The sequence below is a fragment of the Struthio camelus genome, chromosome 3 (genome assembly GCF_040807025.1).
Source record: "Struthio camelus isolate bStrCam1 chromosome 3, bStrCam1.hap1, whole genome shotgun sequence".
NCBI lineage: Eukaryota > Metazoa > Chordata > Aves > Struthioniformes > Struthionidae > Struthio > Struthio camelus.
The window spans coordinates 872247-894085 of NC_090944.1; the positions used below are offsets into that span (position 1 = coordinate 872247).

General features: G+C 72.1%; 2 protein-coding genes across 3 annotated transcripts in view; one reads left to right on the forward strand and one right to left on the reverse strand.

Annotated features, from left to right (window-relative positions):
* Positions 1 to 13123, forward strand: LOC138066643 (cGMP-dependent protein kinase 1-like). 2 transcript variants are annotated; one of them, XM_068936577.1, is made up of 20 exons: positions 1 to 283; positions 1995 to 2247; positions 3137 to 3303; positions 4522 to 4635; positions 4720 to 4825; positions 6103 to 6166; positions 6631 to 6708; positions 7486 to 7574; positions 8030 to 8095; positions 8194 to 8241; positions 8906 to 8944; positions 9445 to 9583; positions 9675 to 9766; positions 10581 to 10670; positions 10755 to 10896; positions 11040 to 11203; positions 11275 to 11391; positions 12682 to 12744; positions 12814 to 12889; positions 12967 to 13123. In XM_068936577.1, exons 1-20 carry the CDS (start codon positions 25 to 27, stop codon positions 13051 to 13053), a joined length of 2253 nt encoding a protein of 750 aa, XP_068792678.1. In that variant the 5' UTR covers positions 1 to 24; the 3' UTR covers positions 13054 to 13123. The 2 variants fall into 2 exon arrangements, with proteins under 2 accessions (XP_068792678.1, XP_068792677.1); XM_068936576.1 differs by having other exon boundaries at positions 6 to 283; positions 9675 to 9805.
* Positions 13121 to 21839, reverse strand: part of EMILIN1 (elastin microfibril interfacer 1) — an 18314-nt gene continuing 9595 nt past the window's right edge. Inside the window, exons 3-9 of the mRNA XM_068936578.1 lie at positions 21269 to 21477; positions 20418 to 21199; positions 19451 to 20324; positions 16820 to 16927; positions 16694 to 16711; positions 15950 to 16084; positions 13121 to 13646 (exon numbers count right to left, since the gene is read on the reverse strand). Of these exons, the coding sequence (XP_068792679.1) occupies positions 13315 to 13646; positions 15950 to 16084; positions 16694 to 16711; positions 16820 to 16927; positions 19451 to 20324; positions 20418 to 21199; positions 21269 to 21477 (2458 nt within the window). The 3' untranslated portion in view covers positions 13121 to 13314. The remainder of the gene's footprint in view (positions 13647 to 15949; positions 16085 to 16693; positions 16712 to 16819; positions 16928 to 19450; positions 20325 to 20417; positions 21200 to 21268; positions 21478 to 21839) is intronic.

Consider the following 21839-nt stretch of genomic DNA (forward strand, 5'->3'; position numbering starts at 1 on the left):
CAGTGCGGTGGGGTGAGCAGTGCAATGGTGGAGCAGTGCAGTGAGGTGCGCACTGCAGCCATGTCCCAGCCCCATACCCCTGGCCCCAGCTGGCCGGGCCCCAGGTGCCATCGGGGGGCAGGATCCAGGGCGCCAGCCCTGGGCTGGTCCCTCGCCGAGCAGGGTGTCACAGGCGCGAGCAGGCGAGCGCGGACACTGGTTAATGTGTCACGAGCTGGGCACGGCAGCGGGCGGCGGGCTGCAGCCCACGGCACGCGGGCCCAGCGCCGGCCCGGCAGCGCAGGTAGGGCGGCGGTGCTGCGGGAGGGGGCGCGGGAAGCGGCGTGGGGCCGGGGGCACCTCGGGGCGCTGCAGCGGGGCCAGCGGCGCAGGGTCACCGCTCGGCGCCTTCCCGTCCCGCGGCACAACCTTTGCCCGGCAGCAGGGCGAGCCCGGGCCTGGCGGCGCAGGGCCCCGTGCGGTGCGGTGGCGCGGCCGGGCTGGGCAGCCCCGCCGGCCCCCCAGCCCTGCCCCACGCTGCCCCGGCAGGGACCGAGCACGGGGCGCTGCCACGGTCCCCCGCCGCACCGGGCCCAGCCGGGCGGTGAGGCAGCAGTGCCGGCAGTGCGGAGGCAGTGCAGTGCCATGGCAGTGCAAGCAGCGCTGTGCCAAGCTGGGCAGGGCAGAGGCAGGGCAGTGCCAGCAGTGCTGAGCTAAGCAGCGCAGAGGCCATGCAGTGCCAAGGCAGTGCAGGCAGTGTCATGCCCAGCTGGACAGGGTAGAGGCAGCGCTGGAAGTGTCAGTGTCGAGCTGGGCAGCGCGGAGGCTGTGCAGCGCCATGGCAGTGAGGGCAGCGCTGTGTTGAGCTGGGTAGCGCTGTGCGGGCAGTGCCATGCCGAACTGGGCAGTGCATGGGGTGCAGAGGCAGTGCAGTGCCAAGGCAGTGCAGAGGCAGTGCCATGCCGAACTGGGCAGGGTGGAGGCAGTGCACGCAGTGCTGAGCCAGGCAGTGCAGAGGCGATGAAGTGCCAAGGCAGTGCAGAGGCAGTGCCATGCCAAGTTGGGCAGGGCAGAGGCAGTGTGGGCAGTGTCATGCCCAGCCAGGCAGTGTGGAGGCAGTGCAGGCAGTGCTGAGATGGGCAGTGTATTTCCAGCAGTGCTGAGCTGGATGGTACGGAGGCTATGCAGTACCAAGGCAGTGAAGAGGCAGTGCCATGCCAAGCTGGGCAGTGCAGAAGCTGGGCTGGGCAGTACAAAGGCAGGTCAGAGGCCGTGCAGTGCCAAGGCAGTGTGGGTGCAATGCCATGCTGAGCTGGGCAGTGCAGAGGCCGAGCTGGGCAGTGCAGAGGCTGTGCAGTGCAGAGGCCATGCAGTGCGGAGACAGTGCCATGCTGAGCTGGGCAGTGCAGAGGCTGAGCTGGGCAGTGCAGAGGCTGTGCAGTGCAGAGGCCATGCAGTGCGGAGACAGTGCCATGCTGAGCTGGGCAGTGCAGAGGCCGAGCTGGGCAGTGCAGAGGCTGTGCAGTGCAGAGGCCATGCAGTGCGGAGACAGTGCCATGCTGAGCTGGGCAGTGCAGAGGCTGAGCTGGGCAGTGCAGAGGCTGTGCAGTGCAGAGGCCATGCAGTGCGGAGACAGTGCCATGCTGAGCTGGGCAGTGCAGAGGCCGAGCTGGGCAGTGCAGAGGCTGTGCAGTGCAGAGGCCATGCAGTGCGGAGACAGTGCCATGCTGAGCTGGGCAGTGCGGAGGCCATGCAGAAGCTGAGCTGGGCAGTGTGGAGGACGTGCAGTGTGGAGGCCGGACAGGACAGAGGCCGTGCAGTGCGGAGGCAGTGCCATGCTGAGCTGGGCAGTGCGGAGGCCGAGCTGGGCAGTGTGGAGGCCGTGCAGTGCGGAGGCTGGACAAGACAGAGGCCGTGCAGTGCGGAGGCAGTGCGGGCAGTGCCGTGCCTGGCCGGGCGGCACTGTGCGGGGCCACCCCCCGTGCCGTCGCAAACGTCTCCCCTGGTCCCCGCAGCGCGGCCAGGACAGCGCCGGGGCGGCGGGATGGACCGGCGGCTGCGGGAGCTGCGGCTGCGGGAGGAGCGGGCCTTCCTGCGCAGCGTGGCGCGGGGCGGCAGCGGCGCCGGCCCCGGGGGCGCCGGGCAGCGGGAGCCCCCGGCCGCGGAGCCGCCCCACGGGCGCCGGGACAGCCGGGCGCAGCCCATCGTCCCCGAGCCCCTGGCCAGCGACGCCGAGCTCCGGGCGCCCGCGGCGCCCCTGTCGCCCAGGTACGGCGGGGCTCGCCGGGGGGGGGGGCGGTGTGCTGTGGGGCGCAGTGTGGGGCTCACCGTGGGGTGCGGTGCAGCGTGGGGCACGCCGTGGGGTTTGCTGTGGGGTGCAGCATGGGGCAGTCCTCTGGGCACGCTGTGGGGTGCAGCGTGGGGCGCACTCCAGGGCACACCTTGGGGCACGCCGTGGGGCATGCCATGGGGTGCAGTGTGGGTTGCAGTGTGGGGCAGGCCATGGGGCACAGTGTGGGAAACGTCCTGAGGTGCAGCATGGGGCATGCTGTGGGGTGCAGTGTGGGGGATGTTGTGGGGCATGCTGTGGGGCACAGTGTGGGGCACACCATGGGGCAAGCCATGGGGCGCGGTGCAGCATGGGGCACACCATGGGGCTCACTGTGGGGTGCAGGGTGCAGGGCTGTGTGGGACTCACCATGGGGCACAGGGTACAGTGCAGTGTAGGGCATGCCATGGGGCGCACCGTGGGGCATGCCATGGGGTGAACCATGGGGCGTGGGGTGCAGTGCAGCATGGGGTGCAGTGTGGGATGCAGTGTGCGGCACGCTGTGGGGCATGTCGTGGGGTGCAGGGTGCAGTGCAGCCTGGGGCACACCATGGGGCACGCTGTGGGGCGCAGGGTGCGGTGCAGCCTGGGGCGCAGAGTGGGGTGCAGCGTGGGGCATGCTGTGGGGCACGTCGTGGGGTGCAGGGTGCAGTGCAGCGTGGGCACACCATGGAGCGCGGGGTGCAGTGCAGCCTGGGGCACGCCATGGGGTGCACCATGGGGCGCAGGGTGCAGTGCAGTGTGGGGCACGCCGTGGGGCATGGGGTGCAGTGCAGCCTGGGGCGCGCCGTGGGGCACGCCGGCGCTGCCCTGCCGGCCGCCCCGCAGGGACCGCAGCCTGATCGCGGAGGCGGTGAGCCGCAGCGCCTTCCTGCGGCGCCTGGGCCCGGGCTGCCCGCAGGCGCTGGCGCAGAGCTTCGTGCCCGTGCGGCACGGCCCCGGCGACACCGTGCTGGCCGAGGGCGACGAGGGCGCCGCCATGTACGTCGTGGCAGGTGAGGGCGCGGGCCGGCGCGTCGGCCCGGCTGCCGGAGCGTGGGGCTGTGCCGCACGGGGGCCCTCGTGCAGCCCAGGCTGTGTCACGCTTGTGCCCGCGTGTGTGCGTGTGCCCACGGGGGCGTGCGCAGGCGGCCTGCCCGTGGCTCCCTGGGCCGGCACGACACGCGTGCGCAGGGGTGCGGGTGCCTGTGCGGGTGTGTGCGAGGCTGCCGGCCTGCTCACGTGTGTGCGCAGACAGGCAGCGTGCGTGTGCGTGCGCGCGGGCCTGCAGGGTGCATGTGCGTGTGCACGGGCGTGCAGGGTGCGTGCGCACGCATGTGCGCAGGACTGTCGGGTGCATGTGCGTGTATGTGCGTGCATGCTGGTTGCGCGTGCCTGGGCACAGGCATGCAAGGTGCATGTGCAGAGGTGTGCAGGGTGCATGCACGTGCACGTGCACAGGCATGTAGGGTTCGTGCACATGCAGGTGCTCAGGGTGCATGCATGTGTGTAGGCATGTGGGGTGTGTGCGCGTGCATGCGTGCAGGCTGTGTGCGTGTGCAGGTGCAGGGGCGCAGGGTGTGTGCATATGCAGGCATGCAGGCTGTGTGCACATGCCTGCAGGTGTGCAAGTGTGCAGGGTGAATGCGTGTGCAGGTGTGCAAGTGTGTGGGGTGCGTGTGTGCGCAGGGGTGCAGGGTGCATGCATGTGTGTGCAGGTGTGTGAGTGTGTAGGGTGCGTGCATGTGCAGGGTGTGTATGCAGGTGTGTGCAGGTGTGTGAGTGCAGGGTGCGTGTGTGTGCAGTCGTGCAGGCCGTGTGCACATGTGTGCAGGTGTGCGAGTGTGCAGGGTGTGTGCATGCACAGGCATGCAGTGTGCATGCACATGCCTGCAGGTGTGCAAGTGTGCAGGGTGCGTGCAGGTGTGCGAGTGGGCAGGGTGCGTGTGTGTGCAGTCATGCAGGATGTGTGCACGTGTGTACAGGTGTGCAGTCGTGCAGGGTGCATGCAGGTGTGCGAGTGGGCAGGGTGCGTGCCCCGACGTGCAGGGTGTGCACGTGTGTGTGCAGGTGTGCAGTCGTGCAGGGTGCATGCAGGTGTGCGAGTGGGCAGGGTGCGTGTGTGTGCAGTCGTGCAGGGTGCGTGCCGGTGTGCGAGTGGGCAGGGTGCGTGCGTGTGCGTGCAGGGTGTGCACGCCCGCGCGCCCGCCTGCTCCGGGGCCGTGTCTCCGCAGAGGGGCAGCTCAGCGTGACCCAGCGCGGCCGGCCGCTCCGCACGCTGGGGCCGGGCGACGTCTTCGGGGAGCTGGCCATCCTGTACCACTGCAAGCGCACGGCCACCGTCCAGGGTGAGGCTGCCCGCCGCCCCCGGCTGCCCCAGCGGCCCGCGCGCAAGGACCCCCGCGGCCCCCGCTGACGCCGTCTCTCCCCAGCGCTCACCGCCGTGCGCCTGTGGGCCATCGACAGGCAGCGGTACCGCGCCATCGCCACCAGCAACGCCAAGCAGAGGCGGGCCGAGATCCTGGGCTCCCTGCGAGCGTGAGTGGGGCCCCGGCGCCCCCCCGGCACCCGCCTGCCCCGAGCACCCCGTGGTGCGCCCTCCTCCGGGGCCGGGGCCTCCCACCAGCACCGTGTCCATCCCCGTCCCCACCACTGTCCCCAGCCCCAGCCCTAACCCTGTCTCCCTCCTTGTCCTCCTTCCCGTCCTTGTCCTCATCACAAATCCCATCCTTGTCCCCATCCTCATCCCCGTCCCTGTCCCTGTCCCCATCCTTGTCATCGTCCCCATCCCCATCCTTATCCTCATTCCCATCCCCATCACCATCCCCCTCCCCGTCCTTATCCCCATCACCATCCCCATCCCTATCCCCGTCCCTGTCCCTGTCCCCATCCTTGCCATCATCCCCATCCCCATCCCTGTCATCATCCCTATTCCCATCCCCATCCCCATCCTTGTCCCCATCCCCATCCTTGTCCCCATCCCCATCCTTGTCCCTGTCCCCATCCTTGTCATCGTCCCCATCCCCATCCCTGTCCCTGTCCCCATCCTTGCCATCATCCCCATCCCCATTCCTGTCCCCATCCCCGTCCCTGTCCCCATCCTTGTCATCATCCCCATCCCCATCCCTGTCCCTGTCCCCATCCTTGCCATCATCCCCATCCCCATCCCTGTCATCATCCCTATTCCCATCCCCATCCCCATCCTTGTCCCCATCCCCATCCTTGTCCCTGTCCCCATCCTTGTCCCTGTCCCCATCCCCATCCCTGTCCCCATCCTTGCCATCATCCCCATCCCCATCCCTGTCATCATCCCTATTCCCATCCCCATCCTTGTCCCCATCCCCATCCTTGTCCCTGTCCCCATCCTTGTCATCAACCCTATCCCCATCCTTGTCCCCATACCCATCTCCGTCCCATCCTTGTCATCGTCCCCATCCCCATCCTTGTCATCATTCCCATTCCATCCCCATCCCATCCTTGTCATCATCCCCATCCTTGTCCCCGATCCCATCCCCATCTCTGTCCCTATCCCCACCCCTATCCTCATCTCCATCCTCGTCATCATCCCCATCCTTGTCTTTGATCCCATCCCCATCCCCGTCCTTGTCACCTTCTCTATCCCCATCCCTGCGCTAATCCCCATCCTTGTCACCAGCCCCAGCCCTGGCCCCATCCTCATTGCCATTCCTAGCCCCATCCCTGATCCCATCCCCATGCCTGCCCTCGTCCCCCTCCCCGTCCCCGTCCCTGTCCTGCCTCGGGCTGGGCACAGGAGTCGGGGGGCGTGGGGCGCCCAGCGGCCCCTCTCGCCCCAGGGTGCACTGGCTGCAGGGCCTCTCTGACACCCACCTCTCCAAGCTGCTCGACGCCATGGAGGAGGTGAGTGTGCACTCACGCGTGAGTGTGCGCTGCATGTAAGTGCACCCGTGCATGAGCGTGCACCCGTTTGTCAGCGTGCACCTGCGCGTGAGCGTGCACCCATGCATGAGCATGAACCCATGCATAAGTGTGCAACTGCTTGTCACCATGCACCTGCGTGTGAGCGTGCACCCGTGCATGAGCATGAACCCCGTGCATGAGCATGAACCCCATGCATGAGTGTGCACCCGTTTGTCAGCGTGCACCTGCACGTGTGAGTGCGCACATGGGTATGAACGTGCACCGTGTGAGTGCACCCGCACTGAGCGTGCACCGGCGCGTGAGAAGGGGCTCCCCACGAGCGCTGGGGGGGGGGGGTCCCTACCTGGGAGCGCCAGCCGCCCCGGGGGCTCGGGTGCCGAGCGGGTGCCGGGCAGGTTGGGGTGCTGGCGCCAGGGGGCTGCCCGGTGCCCCACGTCCCGCAGTGCACCTTCGCGCCCGGCCACGTCATCATCCGCGAAGGGGACGAGGGGGAAAACTTCTACATCATCCTGAAAGGGGAGGTGGGTGCAGCACCCCCCGCAGGCAGCCCCCTGCCGCAGCCCCTCCCCGCCGCGGGGCAGGGCCGCCCACCGCGCTCTGCCCCACGCCGTGCCCTGCCCCATGCCCTGCCCCATGCCAAGCCCTGCCCCACACTGTGCTGTGTCCCATGCCGTGCCCTGCCCCACGCTGTGCCCTGCCCCACGCCGTGCCCTGCCCCACACCATGCCTTGCCCCATGCCCTGCCCCATGCCAAGCCATGCCCCACACTGTGCTGTGTCCCATGCCGTGCCCTGCCCCACACCATGCCCTGCCCCATGCCAAGCCATGCCCCATGCTGTGCTGTGCCCCACACTGTGCTGTGCCCTGCCCCACACTGTGCCCCGCCCCACGCCATGCTGTGCCCCAAGCTGTGCTGTGCCCCACACTGTGCCCTGCTCTGCACCTTGCCCTGCCCCACGCCGTGCCCAGCACCGTGCCCCTCACTGTGCCATACAGCACACTGTGCCGTGCCTCGTGCCGTGCCCTGCGCCATGCCCCACGGCGTGCCATGTCCTGCCCCACAGCGTGCCGTGCCCCATGCTGTGCCATGCCTTGCACTGTGCCGTGCCCCACACCATGGCGTGCCCCACACCATGCTGTGTCCCGTGCCATGCCATGCCCCACATCGTGCCATGCCCCATGCTGTGTCCCATGCCATGCCCTGCCCCATGCCACGCCGTGCCCCATGCCATGCCCTGTGCCGTGCCCCACACCGTGCCGTGCCCCACTCCGCCCCGTCTCCGCGTGCCCCGCTGCAGGTGCGGGTGAGCCGGAAGGTGGACGGGAAGGAGAAGGTGATCCGGGTCCTGGGCGCCGGCGAGCACTTCGGGGAGATCTCCCTGCTGCAGTAGGTACCCGGCCCCGGCAGCGCCCGCGGCTGCAGCGCCGGCCCGCCGTCGGCCTTGCTCGCGCGTGTGCGCGGGTGTGCACGGGCACGCGGGTGTGCCGGCGGCGGAGCTGCCCTCCGCTGCTGCCGGGGGCTTCCCTGCCCCACGCTCCGGGGCACGCCGGCTCTGCTGCATGCGGCTCTCGCACGCCAGCTCCCTGTGCACATGTGGCTCTTGCACGCCAGCTGCGTGTGCACACACGGCTCTCGCACACCAGCTCCCCTGTGTGCACACGGCTCTTGCACACCAGCTCCCAGTGCACACGTGGCTCTCGCACACCAGCTCCCCTGTGCACACACAGCTCTTGCACACCAGCTCCCAGTACACACGTGGCTCTCGCACACCAGCCTCGTGTGCACACACAGCTCTTGCACACCAGCTCCCAGTGCACATGCAGCTTTTCTGCTCGCTGCAGGAACATCCGCCGGACGGCGTCGTGCCAGGCGCAGGGACACGTCACCTGCATCACGGTGGCCAAGGAGTGAGTGAGCGGCGGGGGGACCCCACGCGCGCCCGGCTGGCCCTGCTGCTCCGGGTCCCCGTGGGCCCCTGCCCCACTGACCTCGCCTCTGCCCCCAGGGACTTCCTGGAGATCAGCCCCTTCTGCCCCAAGCAGCACGAGGAGCCGTGAGTGTCCCGGCCCCACGGGAGACCCCCCGTTCCCCAGGGAGACTCCCAGCCCCATGGGAGACCCCCAGGCCCATGAGAGATCCCCATTTCCTGCAGAAACCCTCTGCCCCATGGGAGACCCCCCATTCCCAGGGCTCCCCCAGCCCCATGGTAGACAGGCAGCCCTACTGGAGACAACCACTCCTTAGGGGACCTCCAGCCCCACAGGAGACCTCCACCCCCCCCCGAGAACCCCCACCCCCATGGTAGACGTCATCCCCAGAGGACCCCCCCCCCAGCCCCACAGGAGACCCCTCCCATTCCCTAGGGGGCCCCCCAGCCTCACGGGAGATCCTCTGCCCCCCAGAGACCCCCCAGCCCCATGGTAGACATCATCCCCCAGGGGACCCTCCCCTCAGCCCCACAGGAGACCCTCATTCCCTAGGGGACCCCCCCAGCCCCACGGGAGACCCCCCCCATTCCCCAGGGACCCCCAGCCCCACAGGAGACCTCATTCCCCAGGGCCAGGGGGTCGGTGCAGGGGTGGCTGGGGGCAGCGAGGGTCCAGTGCCGGGTGGGCTCTGCCCTCTGCCCCGAATGGGCTCCCCAGCCCCCCGGCTCCGTGCCCCCCATGGCCCTGCACAGGCATGGGGGGGGCACCCACAGCCCTTTGCACCCGCAGAGACGCCCCAGAGACGCCGTCCCCAGTGCATCCCAGGCGGTCAGTACGGGACGGGGACGGGACTGGGCTCCTGGGCCTGGGGGCTTGGACATTGGGGGGGGGGGACAGACAGCTGGAGGTGCAGCTCCCCATGGCCATGAGCTGGGACACTGGGTTGGGGGGGGTCCAGCCTGGTATCGGGGGTCCGGGTGTCCAGCCCAATGCCACAATGCACCATGGCCCAGGCAGTGCTGGGGACTCCCTGGGGTCCAGCTGGGTGTCACAGGGTCCCCGTGACCCGTCCCAGTGCCGGGGTCTGTGCGGGGCCGCGGGTGCCCTGACCCATCCCGGTGCCGGGTCGGTGCGGGGCCGCGGGTGCCCTGACCCGTCCCGGTGCCGGGTCCGGGAGCAGGTCGGGGTCTCCGGCCCCCCGTGGCCCCCCGGCTGCGTGGGTGCAGGTCCCCATGCCCCGGGCAGGATTCGGGGCTGCGGGTCGGTTTGGGGCCGCGGGCGCCCAGGCGGGACCGTCGCGAGCGCTCAGGGCCGGCGGTGCCCCGCAGGGCCCCGGCGTCCCCGGGCCGGGGGGAGCCCCCCAGGCCGGCGCGGCTGGAGGAGCTGGCGGCCGTGCGCTACGAGGACGGGCAGGAGCAGGGGCGCAGCGTCATCCTGGGCACCGGCGGCTTCGGCCGAGTCGAGCTGGTGAGAGCCGGAGCCGGACCCCCCTGCGGGGCCGTGCGGGGACCCCGGGGTGCCCGGCCCGCCGAGCCCAGCGGTGCCCTCGACGCCCCAGGTGCGGTGCCGGGAGCAGCTGTTCGCCCTGAAGCGCATCCGCAAGGACTGGGTGGTGCAGACGCGGCAGCAGGAGCACGTGCGCACCGAGAGGCAGGTGCTGGCCCAGAGCCGGAGCCCCTTCGTCGTGGGGTGAGCCCGGGCTCGGTGCATGGCGTGTCGGTGCCGGGTGTCACTGCAGCGTGTCGGTGCATGGGGTGTAAGTGGAGGGTGTTGGTGCGGGCTGTTGGTGCATGGTATCGCTGCAGTGTGTCAGTGCATAGGGTGTCAGTGCGGGGTGTAAGTGGAGGGTGCCAGTGGAGGGTGTCGGTGCATAGGGTGTCAGTGTGGGGTGTCACTGCAGGGTGTCTGTGCATGGCGTGTCGGTGCAGGATGCCAGTGCAGCATGTCACTGCATGGCATCAGTGTAGGGTGTCAGTGCAGGGTGTCAGTGTGGGGTGCCAGTGCGGGTTGTCACTGCATAGAGCCAGTGCAGGGTGCCAGTGCAGGACGTCTGTGTGCTGGGTGCCAGTGCAGGGTGCCAGTGGGAGGTGACAGTGCAGGGTGTTGGTGCAGGGTTTTGGTGCAGGGTGTCTGTGCACAGGGTGCCAGCACGGGGTGACTGTGCAGGGTGCCAGTGCAGGGTGCCAGTGCGGGGTTGCCAGTGCAGGGTGACAGTGCAGGGTGCCAGTGGGGGTTGCCAGTGTGGGGTGCCAGTGCAGGGTGCCAGTGCAGGGTGCCAGCTGGGGTTGCCAGTGCAGGGTGCCAGTGCAAGGTGCCAGCGCAGGGTGCGAGTGCAGGGTGCCAGCTGGGGTTGCCAGTGCAGGGTGCGAGTGCAGGGTGCCAGCACGGGGTGCCAGCGCGGGCTGTCCATGCAGCGCAGCCACTGGCAGGGCTGCGCTCCCCGCTGACACCTCGCCGCCGGCAGGTTTTTCGGCTCCTTCCGGGACGGGCAGTACGTCTACCTGCTGCTGGAGTTCTGCCAGGGCGGCGAGCTGTGGACCAAGCTGCGCGAGGTGTACGGCGCCGGGGCCGGGGGCCGAGCCCCCTCGGGGCTGGGGGCCGCGCCGCGCCGTGCCCACCGCCGGGCCCTGCCTTGCAGGCGCTGCTTCGAGGAGCCGACGGCCGTGTTTTGTTCCGCCTGCGTGGTGGAGGCCCTCGGGTACCTGCACGGCCACGGGATCGTCTACCGCGACCTCAAGCCCGAGAACCTCATGCTGGACAAGCAGGGCTACGTCAAGCTGGTACCGGGCAGGGGCGGGCGCCGCAGCGCGGACCCGGCACCCGGCGGGGGCAGCGGGGCCGCAGGGCGCGAGCCCAGGCGTCCGGGGGCTGCGGGGGCAGCGGGGCCGGGGCCGGGACCGGTTCAGGGCTCCCGCGCCCGCAGGTGGACTTCGGCTTCGCCAAGGTGTTGGGGCGCGGGGAGAAGACCTACTCCTTCTGCGGGACCCCCGAGTACCTGGCGCCCGAGATCCTGCGCCAGGAGGGCCACGACTTCGCCGTGGACTTCTGGATGCTGGGGATCCTCATCTTCGAGATGCTGGTGGGCAGGTGAGCAGGCGCCCCGGCCCCGGGGCCATGCCCGCCGCGCTGGCGAGGCCTGACCTGCCCGTCTCCTGCAGGCCCCCCTTCCACAGCGCCGAGCCCCAGAAGATTTACAGCCGCATCCTGGACGGCATCTTCTCCTTCCCTGCCTTCCTGAGCGAGGCCGCCTGCTCCCTCATCGCCAAGCTCTGCAGGTGCGTGGCCACCCTGGGGCCCGGCGGCGCTCAGCCCTGCCGTGCATCGGCTGCAATGGGGAGCCCTGGGGGGCACAGGGCACCCTGGGGTGCATCGGGTGCCCTGGGGTGCATGGGATGCAGTGGGGCACCCTGGGATGTGTTGAGTGCACTGGTGTGCAGGGAGCACACTAGAGTGTATGGGGTGTGATGCTGCACCCAAGGGTGCACTGAGCACCCTGGCATGCCTCAGCTATGTTGGGGTGCCGTGAGCACCCTGGCATCCATCGGGCGCGTTGAGATACCCCGGGGTGCAGTGAGCACCCTGGGTTGCATGGGGCGCCCTGGGGTGCACTGTGCATCAGGTGCTTCGGGGCACCCTGGGGTGCAGTAAGCATTCTGGCGTGCATGGGGTGCCCTGGGGTGCACTGAGTGCACTGGCGTGCATCTGGTGCGTTGGGGCGCCCTGGGGTGCACTGAGTGCCTTGGGGTGCCCTGGGTTGCATTAGGCACACTGGTGTGCATCTGGTGAGTTGGGGTGCCCTGGTGTGCATCAGGTGCATGGGGCACCCTGGGGTGCACTGAGCACCCTGGCGTGCATGGGGTGCCCTGGGTCACACTGGGCACACTGGCATGCATCAAGTGTGTTGGGGCACCCTGGGGTGCACAGAGCACCCCAGCGTGCACGGGGTGCACGGGGCACCCTGGCGTGCATGAGGTACCCTGGCATGCATGGGGCGCCCTGGGGTGCCGTGAGCACCCTGGTGTGCATCAGATGCATGGGACATCCTGTGGTGGACTGGGTGCACGGGGCACCCTGGCATGCATGGGGTGCCCTGGGGTGCCACGAACACCCTGGTGTGCCTCAGATGCATGGGGCATCCTGTGGTGCACTGGGTGCCCTGGGGTGCACAGAGCACCCTGGCGTGCATGGGGTGCATGGGGCACCCTGGGGTGCATGGGGTGCCCTAGGGTGCCGTGAACACCCTGGTGTGCCTCAGATGCATGGGGCACCCTGGGGTGCACTGAGCACCCTGGCGTGCATGGGGTGCCGCGAACACCCTGGTGTGCATCAGATGCATGGGGCATCCTGTGGTGCACTGGGTGCCCGGGGTGCGCACTGAGCACCCTGGGTTGTATGGGGTGCACGGGGCACCCTGGGGTGCCCTGGGGTGCCGCGAGCACCCTGGTGTGCCTCACATGCATGGTGCACCCTGGCGTGCACTGAGCACCCTGGCGTGCATGGGGCACCCTAGGGTGCCGCGAGCGCCCAGCCCCGGCCGCCCACGCCGCCCCGCTCTCCCTTTGCAGGCGTCGCCCGGGGCAGCGCCTGGGCAACACGGCCAGCGGCATCCGCGGCATCAAGAAGCACAGGTGAGGGGGGGGCGCGGGCGGCCCCCCACCGCCCCGCCGCCCCGGCCTCCGGCTGCCCTCTCCCCGCAGGTGGTTCGCGGCCATGAAGTGGAAGAAGCTGCTGCTGCGGCAGCTCCCGGCGCCCACCCTGGCGCTCATAAAGGAGGTGAGGCCGCGGCGGGGGCCAGGGGCTGGCCGGGGCGCGGGACCCCGGCCGCGCTCATGCAACCCCCCCCCCCCCAGGGCCCCCCGTACATCAACTTCAAGCGCTTCTCGGCCGACTGGACGCCGGCGGGCGACGAGCGCTCGGGCTGGGACGAGGATTTCTGAGCGGGGCGGCGGGACCCCCCCCCCATAAAGCGCCCCGTCGGCCGGCAAGGAGGCGGGAGGCGCGGGTACAAAACCCGGTGCCGCGTCTTTATTCGGTGGTGGCGGGTGGGTGGGTGGGGGGGGACCGGGGCAGCGTGGCAGCGTGGGAGCCGGGGCCGGGGGTGCTGATAAATAACGGGGCAGGGTGGGTGGGGGGGGTCCGGGCGCCGGGAGCGCGGCGCGAGCCGGCGGTGGCGGGGGGGGTCCCGGGGCCGCCGGGCTCTAGGCGTCCTGGGCGTCGTAGAGCAGGGCCCCGCTGAAGACGGTGAGGGGCTCGTCGGGCGCGTGGGCCAGGCGGCCCATCACCAGGTCCACGCACAGCGTCTCGCCCGCCTCCAGCGGCAGGATGAGGCTGAAGACGCCCAGGGCGCCGGGGCTGGGCTGGTTCTCGGCCACCGGCTTGTTCTCCAGCCCCTCGGGCTGGTAGCCGGCCGAGTCGAGGCGGGCGATGCCCTGGTTGGAGCGCGACAGCACCGCCTCCATCTTCTCGTTCTTGTGCCCCGTCAGGATGACGCTCACCAGGTAGCGCCCGCTCACCGGCGCCGTGAAGATGCCTGGGCCGGGGGGGGGGGGGCGGCGTCAGCGCCGCGCGGGGTCACCACGCTGCCCCGGTGCCCCCGGTGCCAGCGCTGCAGCTCCCACTGCACCCCCGTGGCCCCGATGCAACCGCTGGGCTGCAGCGCTGCACCCCCAGCACCTGCACTGTACCCCTTCTGCACCCCCAGCACCTGCACTGCACCCCCCGAGACCCCCTGCACCCCCAACACCTGCACTGCACCCCCCCGAGCTCCCCTGCACCCCCAGCACCTGCACTGCACCCCCCTGCATCCCCAGCACCTGCACTGCACCCCCTGAGACCCCCTGCACCCCCAGTACCTGCACTGCACCCCCCCTGCACCCCCAGCACCTGCACTGCACCCCCCCTGAGCCCCCTCTGCACCCCCAGCACCTGCACTGCAACCCCTGAGCCCCCTCTGCACCCCCAGCACCTGCACTGTACCCCTTCTGCACCCCCAGCACCTGCACTGCACCCCCCTGAGCTCCCCTGCACCCCCAACACCTGCACTGCACCCCCCGAGCCCCCAGCACCTGCACTGCACCCCCCCGAACCCCCCTGCACCACCAGCACCTGCACTGCAACCCCTGAGCTCCCCTGCACCCCCCGCACCTGCACTGCACCCCCCTGCATCCCCAGCACCTGCACTGCACCCCCGAGACCCCCTGCACCCCCAACACCTGCACTGCACCCGCCTGAGCTCCCCTGCACCCCCAGCACCTGCACTGCACCCCCCTGCACCCCCAGCACCTGCACTGCACCCCCCTGAGCTCTCTCTGCACCCCCAGCACCTGCACTGCACCCCCCGAGACCCCCTGCACCCCCAGCACCTGCACTGCACCCCCCGAGACCCCAGCACCTGCACTGCACCCCCTGAGACCCCCTGCACCCCCAACACCTGCACTGCACCCCCCAAGCCCCCAGCACCTGCACTGCACCCCCCTGAGCCCCCTCTGCACCCCCAGCACCTGCACTGCAACCCCTGAGCCCCCTCTGCACCCCCAGTACCTGCACTGCACCCCCCTGAGCCCCCTCTGCACCCCCAGCACCTGTGCTGCAACCCCTGAGCTCTCTCTGCACCCCCAGCACCTGCACTGCACCCCCCCTGCACCCCCAGCACCTGCACTGCAACCCCTGAGCTCTCTCTGCACCCCCAGCACCTGCACTGCACCCCCCTGCATCCCCAGCACCTGCACTGCACCCCCCGAGACTCCCTGCCCCAACACCTGCACTGCACCCCCCTGCATCCTCAGCACCTGCACTGCACCCCGAGCCCTCAGCACCTGCACTGCACCCCCCTGAGCTCCCCTGCACCCCCAGCACCTGCACTGCACCCCCCTGAGCCCCCTCTGCACCCCCAGCACCTGCACTGCACCCCGTCTGCACCCCCAGTACCTGCACTGCACCCCCCTGAGCTCCCCTGCACCCCCAGCACCTGCACTGCAACCCCTCTGCACCCCCAGCACCTGCACTGCACCCCCCCTGACCTCCCCTGCACCCCCAACACCTGCACTGCACCCCCTCTGAACCACCCTGCACCCCCCGAGCCCCCAGCACCTGCACTGCACCCCCGAGCCACCCTCTGCACCCCCAGCACCTGCACTGCAACCCCCCTGAGCCCCCCTGAGCCCCCAGCACCTGCACTGCACCCCCCTGAGCCCCCTCTGCACCCCCAGCACCTGCATTGCACCCCCCTGAGCTCCTCTGCACCCCCAGCACCTGCACTGCACCCCCCAATCCTGCTCTGCACCCCCAGGACCTACACTGCACCCCTAGGATGTGCACTGCACCCAGACACCCCCCCGCTTCCCTGCGCCCACACTTCTCCCCTGCCCCTTCAGCCGCCATCCTGCCCCACAGCCCCTACTGCAGCCCTGCCCTCACCCCACAGCCGCCCCCGTTGCAGCCCCCATCCCTCCCTGTGGCTCCCATTTCATCACACATCCCCCACCGCAGCCCCCAAACCGCCTTCCAGCCCCTCTCCCCCCCCCCCCCAGTGCTGCTGCGCCTGTCGGGAGCCCGACAGCTGGGGCTGAGCTGCATGGGGCAGTGCAGGGCAGTGCGGGGCAGTGCGGGGCAGCGTGGGGCAGTGCAGTGTGGGGTAGCGTGAGGCAGTGCAGTGCAGTGCAGTGCAGTGCAATACAAGGCAGTGCAGTGTGGGGCAGTGTGAGACAGTGTGGGGCAGTGTAGGGCAGTGTGGGGCAATGTGAGGCAGTGCAGAACAGTGTGGGGCAGAATGGGGCAGTGCAGGGCAGTGCGGGGCAGTGCGGGGCAGTGCAGGGCAGTGCGGGGCAGGCTCACCCGTCTCGGGGTCGTAGGCGCCGCCGTCGTTGAGCAGGACGCGGTCGAAGGGGACGGTGCCCGGCTCCGCGTGCTGCGTGCTCAGGGCGGCCGAGAAGGCGACGTGGGGCACGGTGCCCGGCTCGCCCACCTCGCCTGGCGCCGGGGGTCAGCTCAGGCCGCCCCATAGCCCCCTCACCCAGCCCCCCGGCAGCCCCTCATCCCAACCCCTGCCCCATAGCCCCCACCGCCTGCCCCTGCCCCATAGACCCCCATAGACTCCCTGCCCACCCCTGCCCCATAGACCCCCATAGCCCCCACCGCCTGCCCCTGCCCCAAAGACCCCCATAGCCCCCACTGCCTGCCCCTGCTCCATAACCCCCCATACCCCCACTGCCCACCCTGACCCATAGCCCCCATGGCTCCCCTGCCCAACCCTGCCCCACAACCCCCCCATTGTTCCCCATAGCTCCCCCCACCAGCCCCCACCCCACAGCCCCCCATAGCTCCCATATCCCCCCGCCTGCCCCACTCCATAGCCCCCCCATTGCATCCCCTGTGCCCCAGCCCTCCTGTGCCCCCCAACCCCCAGCCCCCTCCAGCCCCCTCGGCCCCCTGGTCCCCCAGCTGCAGCCCCCCCATAGCCCCCCAACCCCCACAAAGCCCCCCAGCCCCCCGTGTCCCTCAGGCCCCCAACCCCCAGCCCCAGCCTCCTGGGACCCCCAAGCCCCCCAAAGCCCCCCGGCCGCCGCCCCCCAGCCGTACCTCTCTCTCCAGGGAGGCCTGCGGGAGGAAGAGGAGGGTGATGCATGGCGGCTCCCAGCCGCACAGGGCCCCCCAGGCGTGGGGCAGCCCCCCGGCGGAGACCGCGGCGCGCGGGCTGCTCCTTACCTGGGGGTCCCACGGGGCCTCGCTCGCCGTCCTTGCCGGGGGGCCCAGCGGGGCCGGGGGGCCCCATTTCACCCGGGGGGCCGGCGGGTCCCGGGGGGCCGGGGGGGCCTGCGGGAAACCAGGGAGTCAGCGCCGTCCGTGCCCCACATCCCACGTCCTGCACCCCACGGCCCAGCGGGGCCCCGCGTCCCCCTGCGCCGTGCCCTCGTGCCACCCCGCCGCACACAGCCCCCCACCGCGCCGTGTCCCCACGTCTGTGCCCGTGTCCCCCGACCCCCTGGGCACGCACCCCACGGCCCCCGCCCCCGGCATCCCTACACCCCCATCCCCGCGGCCCCCATCCCTGGGGTCCCCACGCTCCCCGCGCCCCCATCCCCGCGGCCCCCATCCCCGGGGTCCCCACGCTCCCCGCGCCCCCATCCCCGCAGCCCCCATCCCGCAACCCCCATCCCTGATGTCCCCATCCCCGTAGCCCCTGTCCCCGGGGTCCCCACGCTCCCCGCACCCCCATCCCCGCGACCCCGTCCCCGCGGCCCCCGTCCCCGGCGTCCCCACGCCCCCATCCCCGCGGCCCCCATCCCCGGGGTCCCCACGCTCCCCATGCCCCCATCCCCGTGGCCCCCATCCCCGGGGTCCCCACACTCCCCGCGTCCCCATCCCCGCAGCCCCCATCCCGCAACCCCCGTCCCTGATGTCCCCATCCCTGCGGACCCCGTCCCCGGGGTCCCCACGCTCCCTGCGCCCCCACGCCCCCATCCCCGTAGCCCCTGTCCCCGGGGTCCCCACGCTCCCCGCGCCCCCATCCCTGCAGCCCCCGTCCCCAGGGTCCCCACGCTCCCCACGCCCCCATCCCCGCGGCCCCCATCCCCGGGGTCCCCACGCTCCCCACGCCCCCATCCCCGTGGCCCCCATCCCCGGGGTCCCCACACTCCCCGCGTCCCCATCCCCGCAGCCCCCATCCCGCAACCCCCGTCCCTGATGTCCCCATCCCTGCGGACCCCGTCCCCGGGGTCCCCACGCTCCCTGCGCCCCCACGCCCCCATCCCCGTAGCCCCTGTCCCCAGGGTCCCCACGCTCCCCACGCCCCCATCCCTGCAGCCCCCGTCCCCGGGGTCCCCACGCTCCCCGCGCCCCCATCCCCGCAGCCCCCGTCCCCAGGGTCCCCACGCTCCCTGCGCCCCCATCCCCGCGGCCCCCGTCCCCGGGGTCCCCACGCTCCCCGCGCCCCCATCCCCACGGCCCCCGTCCCCGGGGTCCCCACGCTCCCCACGCCCCCATCCCCGCAGCCCCACAGCCCCGGGGCCACACGCTCCCCGTGCCCCCATCCCTGCAGCCCGCATGCCCATGCCCTTATGTCCCCATCCCCGTGTCCTGGTGCCGTGTCCCCAGCCCTGCAGCCCACGTCCCGTGTCCGTGTCCCCGTCCTGTGCGGCTGCGCCCGTGTCCCCACCCCTGCAGCCTGCATCCCGCCCCCGTGCGTGCATCCCGTGCCCCTGCCTCTGCATCCCTGCAGCCTGTGCCCCCTTCCCCACGTCCTGTGTCCCTGTGTCCCCATCCCTGCATCCCATGCACCTGTGTCCCTGTCCCTGCAGCCCGCACCCCGTGTCCCGTGCCCCTGCATCCCCATCCCTGCAGCCTGCGTCCTGTGCCCATGTTTCCATGCCCGTGCCCCGTCCCCCTGCCCACATCCTGTGCCCCTGCATCCCCTCCCTGCAGCCCGTGCCCGTGTCCCCATGCCTGTGTCCCACGCCTGCGCCTTGTCCCCATGTCCCCACGCCCGCAGCCAGTGCCCCTGCATCCCTGTCCCTGCCGCCTGCATCCCGTACCCCATCCCCGTGCCCACATCCTCTGCCCCTGCAGCCCGTGTCCCTGTGCCTGTGTCCCTGTGCCTCTGTCCCCATGCCCCTGCATCCCCGTCCCTGCAGCCTGCGTCCCGTGCCTGTGTCCCCATGCCCCTGCATCCCTGCCCCTGCAGCCCGTGCCCCGTGCCCGTGTCCCCATGCCTGAGCCCTGTGCCCCTGCATCCCCCTCCCTGCAGCCTGTGCCTGCGTCCCCGTGTCCCCGTGCCTGTGCCCCATGCCCCTGCATCCCCGTCCCTGCAGCCTGCGTCCCATGCCTGTCCCCATGCCCGCATCCCGTGCCCCTGCATCCCTGTCCCTGCAGCCCGTGCCCCGTGCCCGTGTCCCCATGCCTGAGCCCCGTGCTCCTGCATCCCCCTCCCTGCAGCCTGTGCCCATGTCCCCGTGTCCCCATGCCTGAGCCCCGTGCTCCTGCATCCCCCTCCCTGCAGCCTGCATCCCCCTCCCTGCAGCCCGTGCCCTGTGCCTGTGTCCCCATGCCTGCATCCCGTGCTCCTGCATCCCTGTCCCTGCAGCCTGCATCCCCCTCCCTGCAGCCCGTGTCCCCATGCCTGAGCCCCGTGCTCCTGCATCCCCCTCCCTGCAGCCTGTGCCCCGTGCCTGTATCCCCATGCCCACGTCCCGTGCCCCTGCATCCCCCTCCCTGCAGCCTGCATCCCCCTCCCTGCAGCCCGTGTCCCCGCGCCCGCATCCTCTGCCCCTGCGTCCCCCTCCCCGCGGCCCGCGCGCCGGGGGCCCGCCGCCCGCGCCCTGCCCCGAGCAGGGGGCGCACCGGCCAGGTCGCGCTGCGCGAGGTCCTGCAGCTCGCCGCGCAGGTGCTGCAGGCTGGCGTTGAGGGCGCCGAGGCGGCGCGGCAGCTGGGCGTGCAGCGCCTTGTCGAGCAGGGCGCCGTGGGTGCGGGCCGTGGCGTTGAGGTCGCGCAGGGCCCCCCAGAGCCCCGCCACGTGCCGGCCCAGCCCCTGGCGCAGCCCGCCCAGCCCGCCCGCCACCGCCTCCAGCTGCTCGCAGACGCCCTCCAGCTTGGCCAGCCGCGGCTCCAGCCCGCCGCCGGGGCAGCCGCCGGCCGCCCGCGCCACCTCCCGCGCCAGCCCCTCCAGCCGCTCCTCGCTCTCGGCCGCCCGCTCGGCCGCCGCCGCCGCCGCCTTGTCCAGCTCGGCCACCAGGCGGTCCTTGACGGCGCCCAGCTGCTGCAGGTCGGTGTGGTGCCGGTCCACGGCGTCCTGCAGCTCCTGCACCGTGGCGTTGAGCGCGCTGAAGCCCAGCACCACCTCGGCCAGCTCGCCCTGCAGCGCCTGCAGCTCCGAGGGCGCCCCGGCCCCCCAGAGAGCGAAGCCGTCCAGGCGCTCGTGCGAGCCGGCCGCGCTGTCGCCGGTGGGCTCCGGCTCCGGCTCCGGCGGTGGGGCGCAGGGCTGGCGGCAGGCGCCCCGCTCCTCGCTCAGCCCCCGCAGCTCGGCCTCCAGCCGGCTCAGCCGGGCGCCCGTGCCGTTGCGCCGCAGCCCCAGCTCGCCCCCGGCCTCCGCCAGCGCCTCCAGCGCGCCCAGCCGCCCCGCCAGCCGGCCCAGCGCCTCGCCCTGCGCCCCCAGCAGCTCCCGCAGCGCCTGCACGGCGCCCGCCGCCTCCGCCCCGGCCCCGGCGGCGCCCGCCTGCTGCAGGGCGCGCAGCTGCTCCTCGCCGGCCAGCACCCGCCGCTCCAGCCGGCTGAGCGCCGGGTCGGGGCCGGGGGGCGGCGGCGGGGGGGCCGCCGGGCAGAGCCCCCCGCACTGCGCCAGCCGCCCCTCCAGCTGGGCCAGGCGGGCGCCCCGCTGCGCCCCGCTCTCGGCCAGCGCCTCCAGCGCCCGGCTCAGGTTAGCGGGGCCGGCGGGCGGCGAGCCGGCGAGCCGGCCCTCCAGCTCGGCCAGGCGCCGGCTCAGCGCCTGCCCGCCCTCCAGCTGGCCGCTCAGCGCCGTCACCGAGCCCGAGACGGCGGCCAGGCGCCGCTCCAGCTCGCCCAGGCGCCGGCGCAGCTCGTCCAGCGGCGCCGTGGCCTCGGGGGCCAGCCGCCCGCTCAGGCTGCTCACGTGCCGCTGCACCGTCTCCACCGCCTCCCGGTTGCGCTGGTCCACGGAGCCGAGCAGCTTCTCCAGCGCCCGCATGCGCTCGCGGTCCTCGGCCTGCTGCCGCCGCAGCCCCTCGGTGCCGGCCAGGCAGGCGGCGCACGACTCCTGCACCCGCCGCTCCAGCTGGCGCAGCCGCGGGTCCCCGCCGGCCGCCTGCCCGGCGCCCAGGCTGCCCAGCTCGGCCTCGTGGCTGCGCAGGCGGTCCTCCAGGCGCTCCAGGTGCCGCCGGATGTCGTGCAGCGCCTCCTTGACGGCCGGCGGGGCGGCCGCGTCGGCCGGCTGCCTGCCCTCCGAGCCGCCCTCCGAGCCGCCCTCGGGCGCCTTCTCCGGCCCGGCCCGCAGCGTGCCCTGCAGCTCCTCCAGCTGCGCGCTCAGCCGCTGCACCGTCTCCTCCAGCCGCTGCACCTTCTCCGCCTGCCCGCCTCCTGCCGGGCCGCCACCGTCAGCCCCGGCCCCGGCCACCCCCGCCGCCCCCCGCGCCCCCCCGCCGCTACCTTCGCCCCCCAGGCCGCTGAGCGGGTTGCCGAAGCCGGAGAGCGTGGGGCGGCCGGGCCGGGGCCGGGGGCGGCTGGTGGTGAGGGGGGGTCCCGGCAGCGGCCCCTCGGCGCAGTCCTCGCCCGAGTAGCCCTGGCAGCACCGCCACTCCAGGTCCGACACCGTCTTGTAGGCCACCTTGTAGCGGGGCCGCAGGAAGCTCCGGTACCTGCGGGCACAGGAGACCTGCCGCAGGGCGGGGGGCGAGGGGGCCACGGGGCGGCACGCGCGGCACCCAGAGATGCACGCGCTGCACCCGACGATGCACGCGCGGCACCCGACGATGCAGGCAGCGCAGCTCCCCGCAGCCGGCTGCCACCACGTGGGGCACGGCATCGCGCTGGCAGCGCTGGGGATGCTGTTACCACGCTGCGCATAGAGGGGCAGCGGTTCGCTGCCTGCGCTGGCAGCAGGCAGGAGGAGTGGGAAGTTTTGGCGACAGCACAGTCGCTGCCCCTGCCCCTGCCCCTGCCCCTGCCCCTGTCCTGCCCCTGCCCCTGCCCCTGCCCCTGCTCCTGCCCCTGCCCCTGC

Bases quoted from the DNA above. Each gene is read 5' to 3' on its own strand.
- LOC138066643 (XM_068936576.1), top strand. From the start codon at position 25: ATGGTGGAGCAGTGCAGTGAGGTGCGCACTGCAGCCATGTCCCAGCCC. The intron at 10,897-11,039 runs GTACCGGGCAGG...CCGCGCCCGCAG, and splicing joins AGCAGGGCTACGTCAAGCTG to GTGGACTTCGGCTTCGCCAA. The intron at 11,204-11,274 runs GTGAGCAGGCGC...CGTCTCCTGCAG, and splicing joins TTCGAGATGCTGGTGGGCAG to GCCCCCCTTCCACAGCGCCG.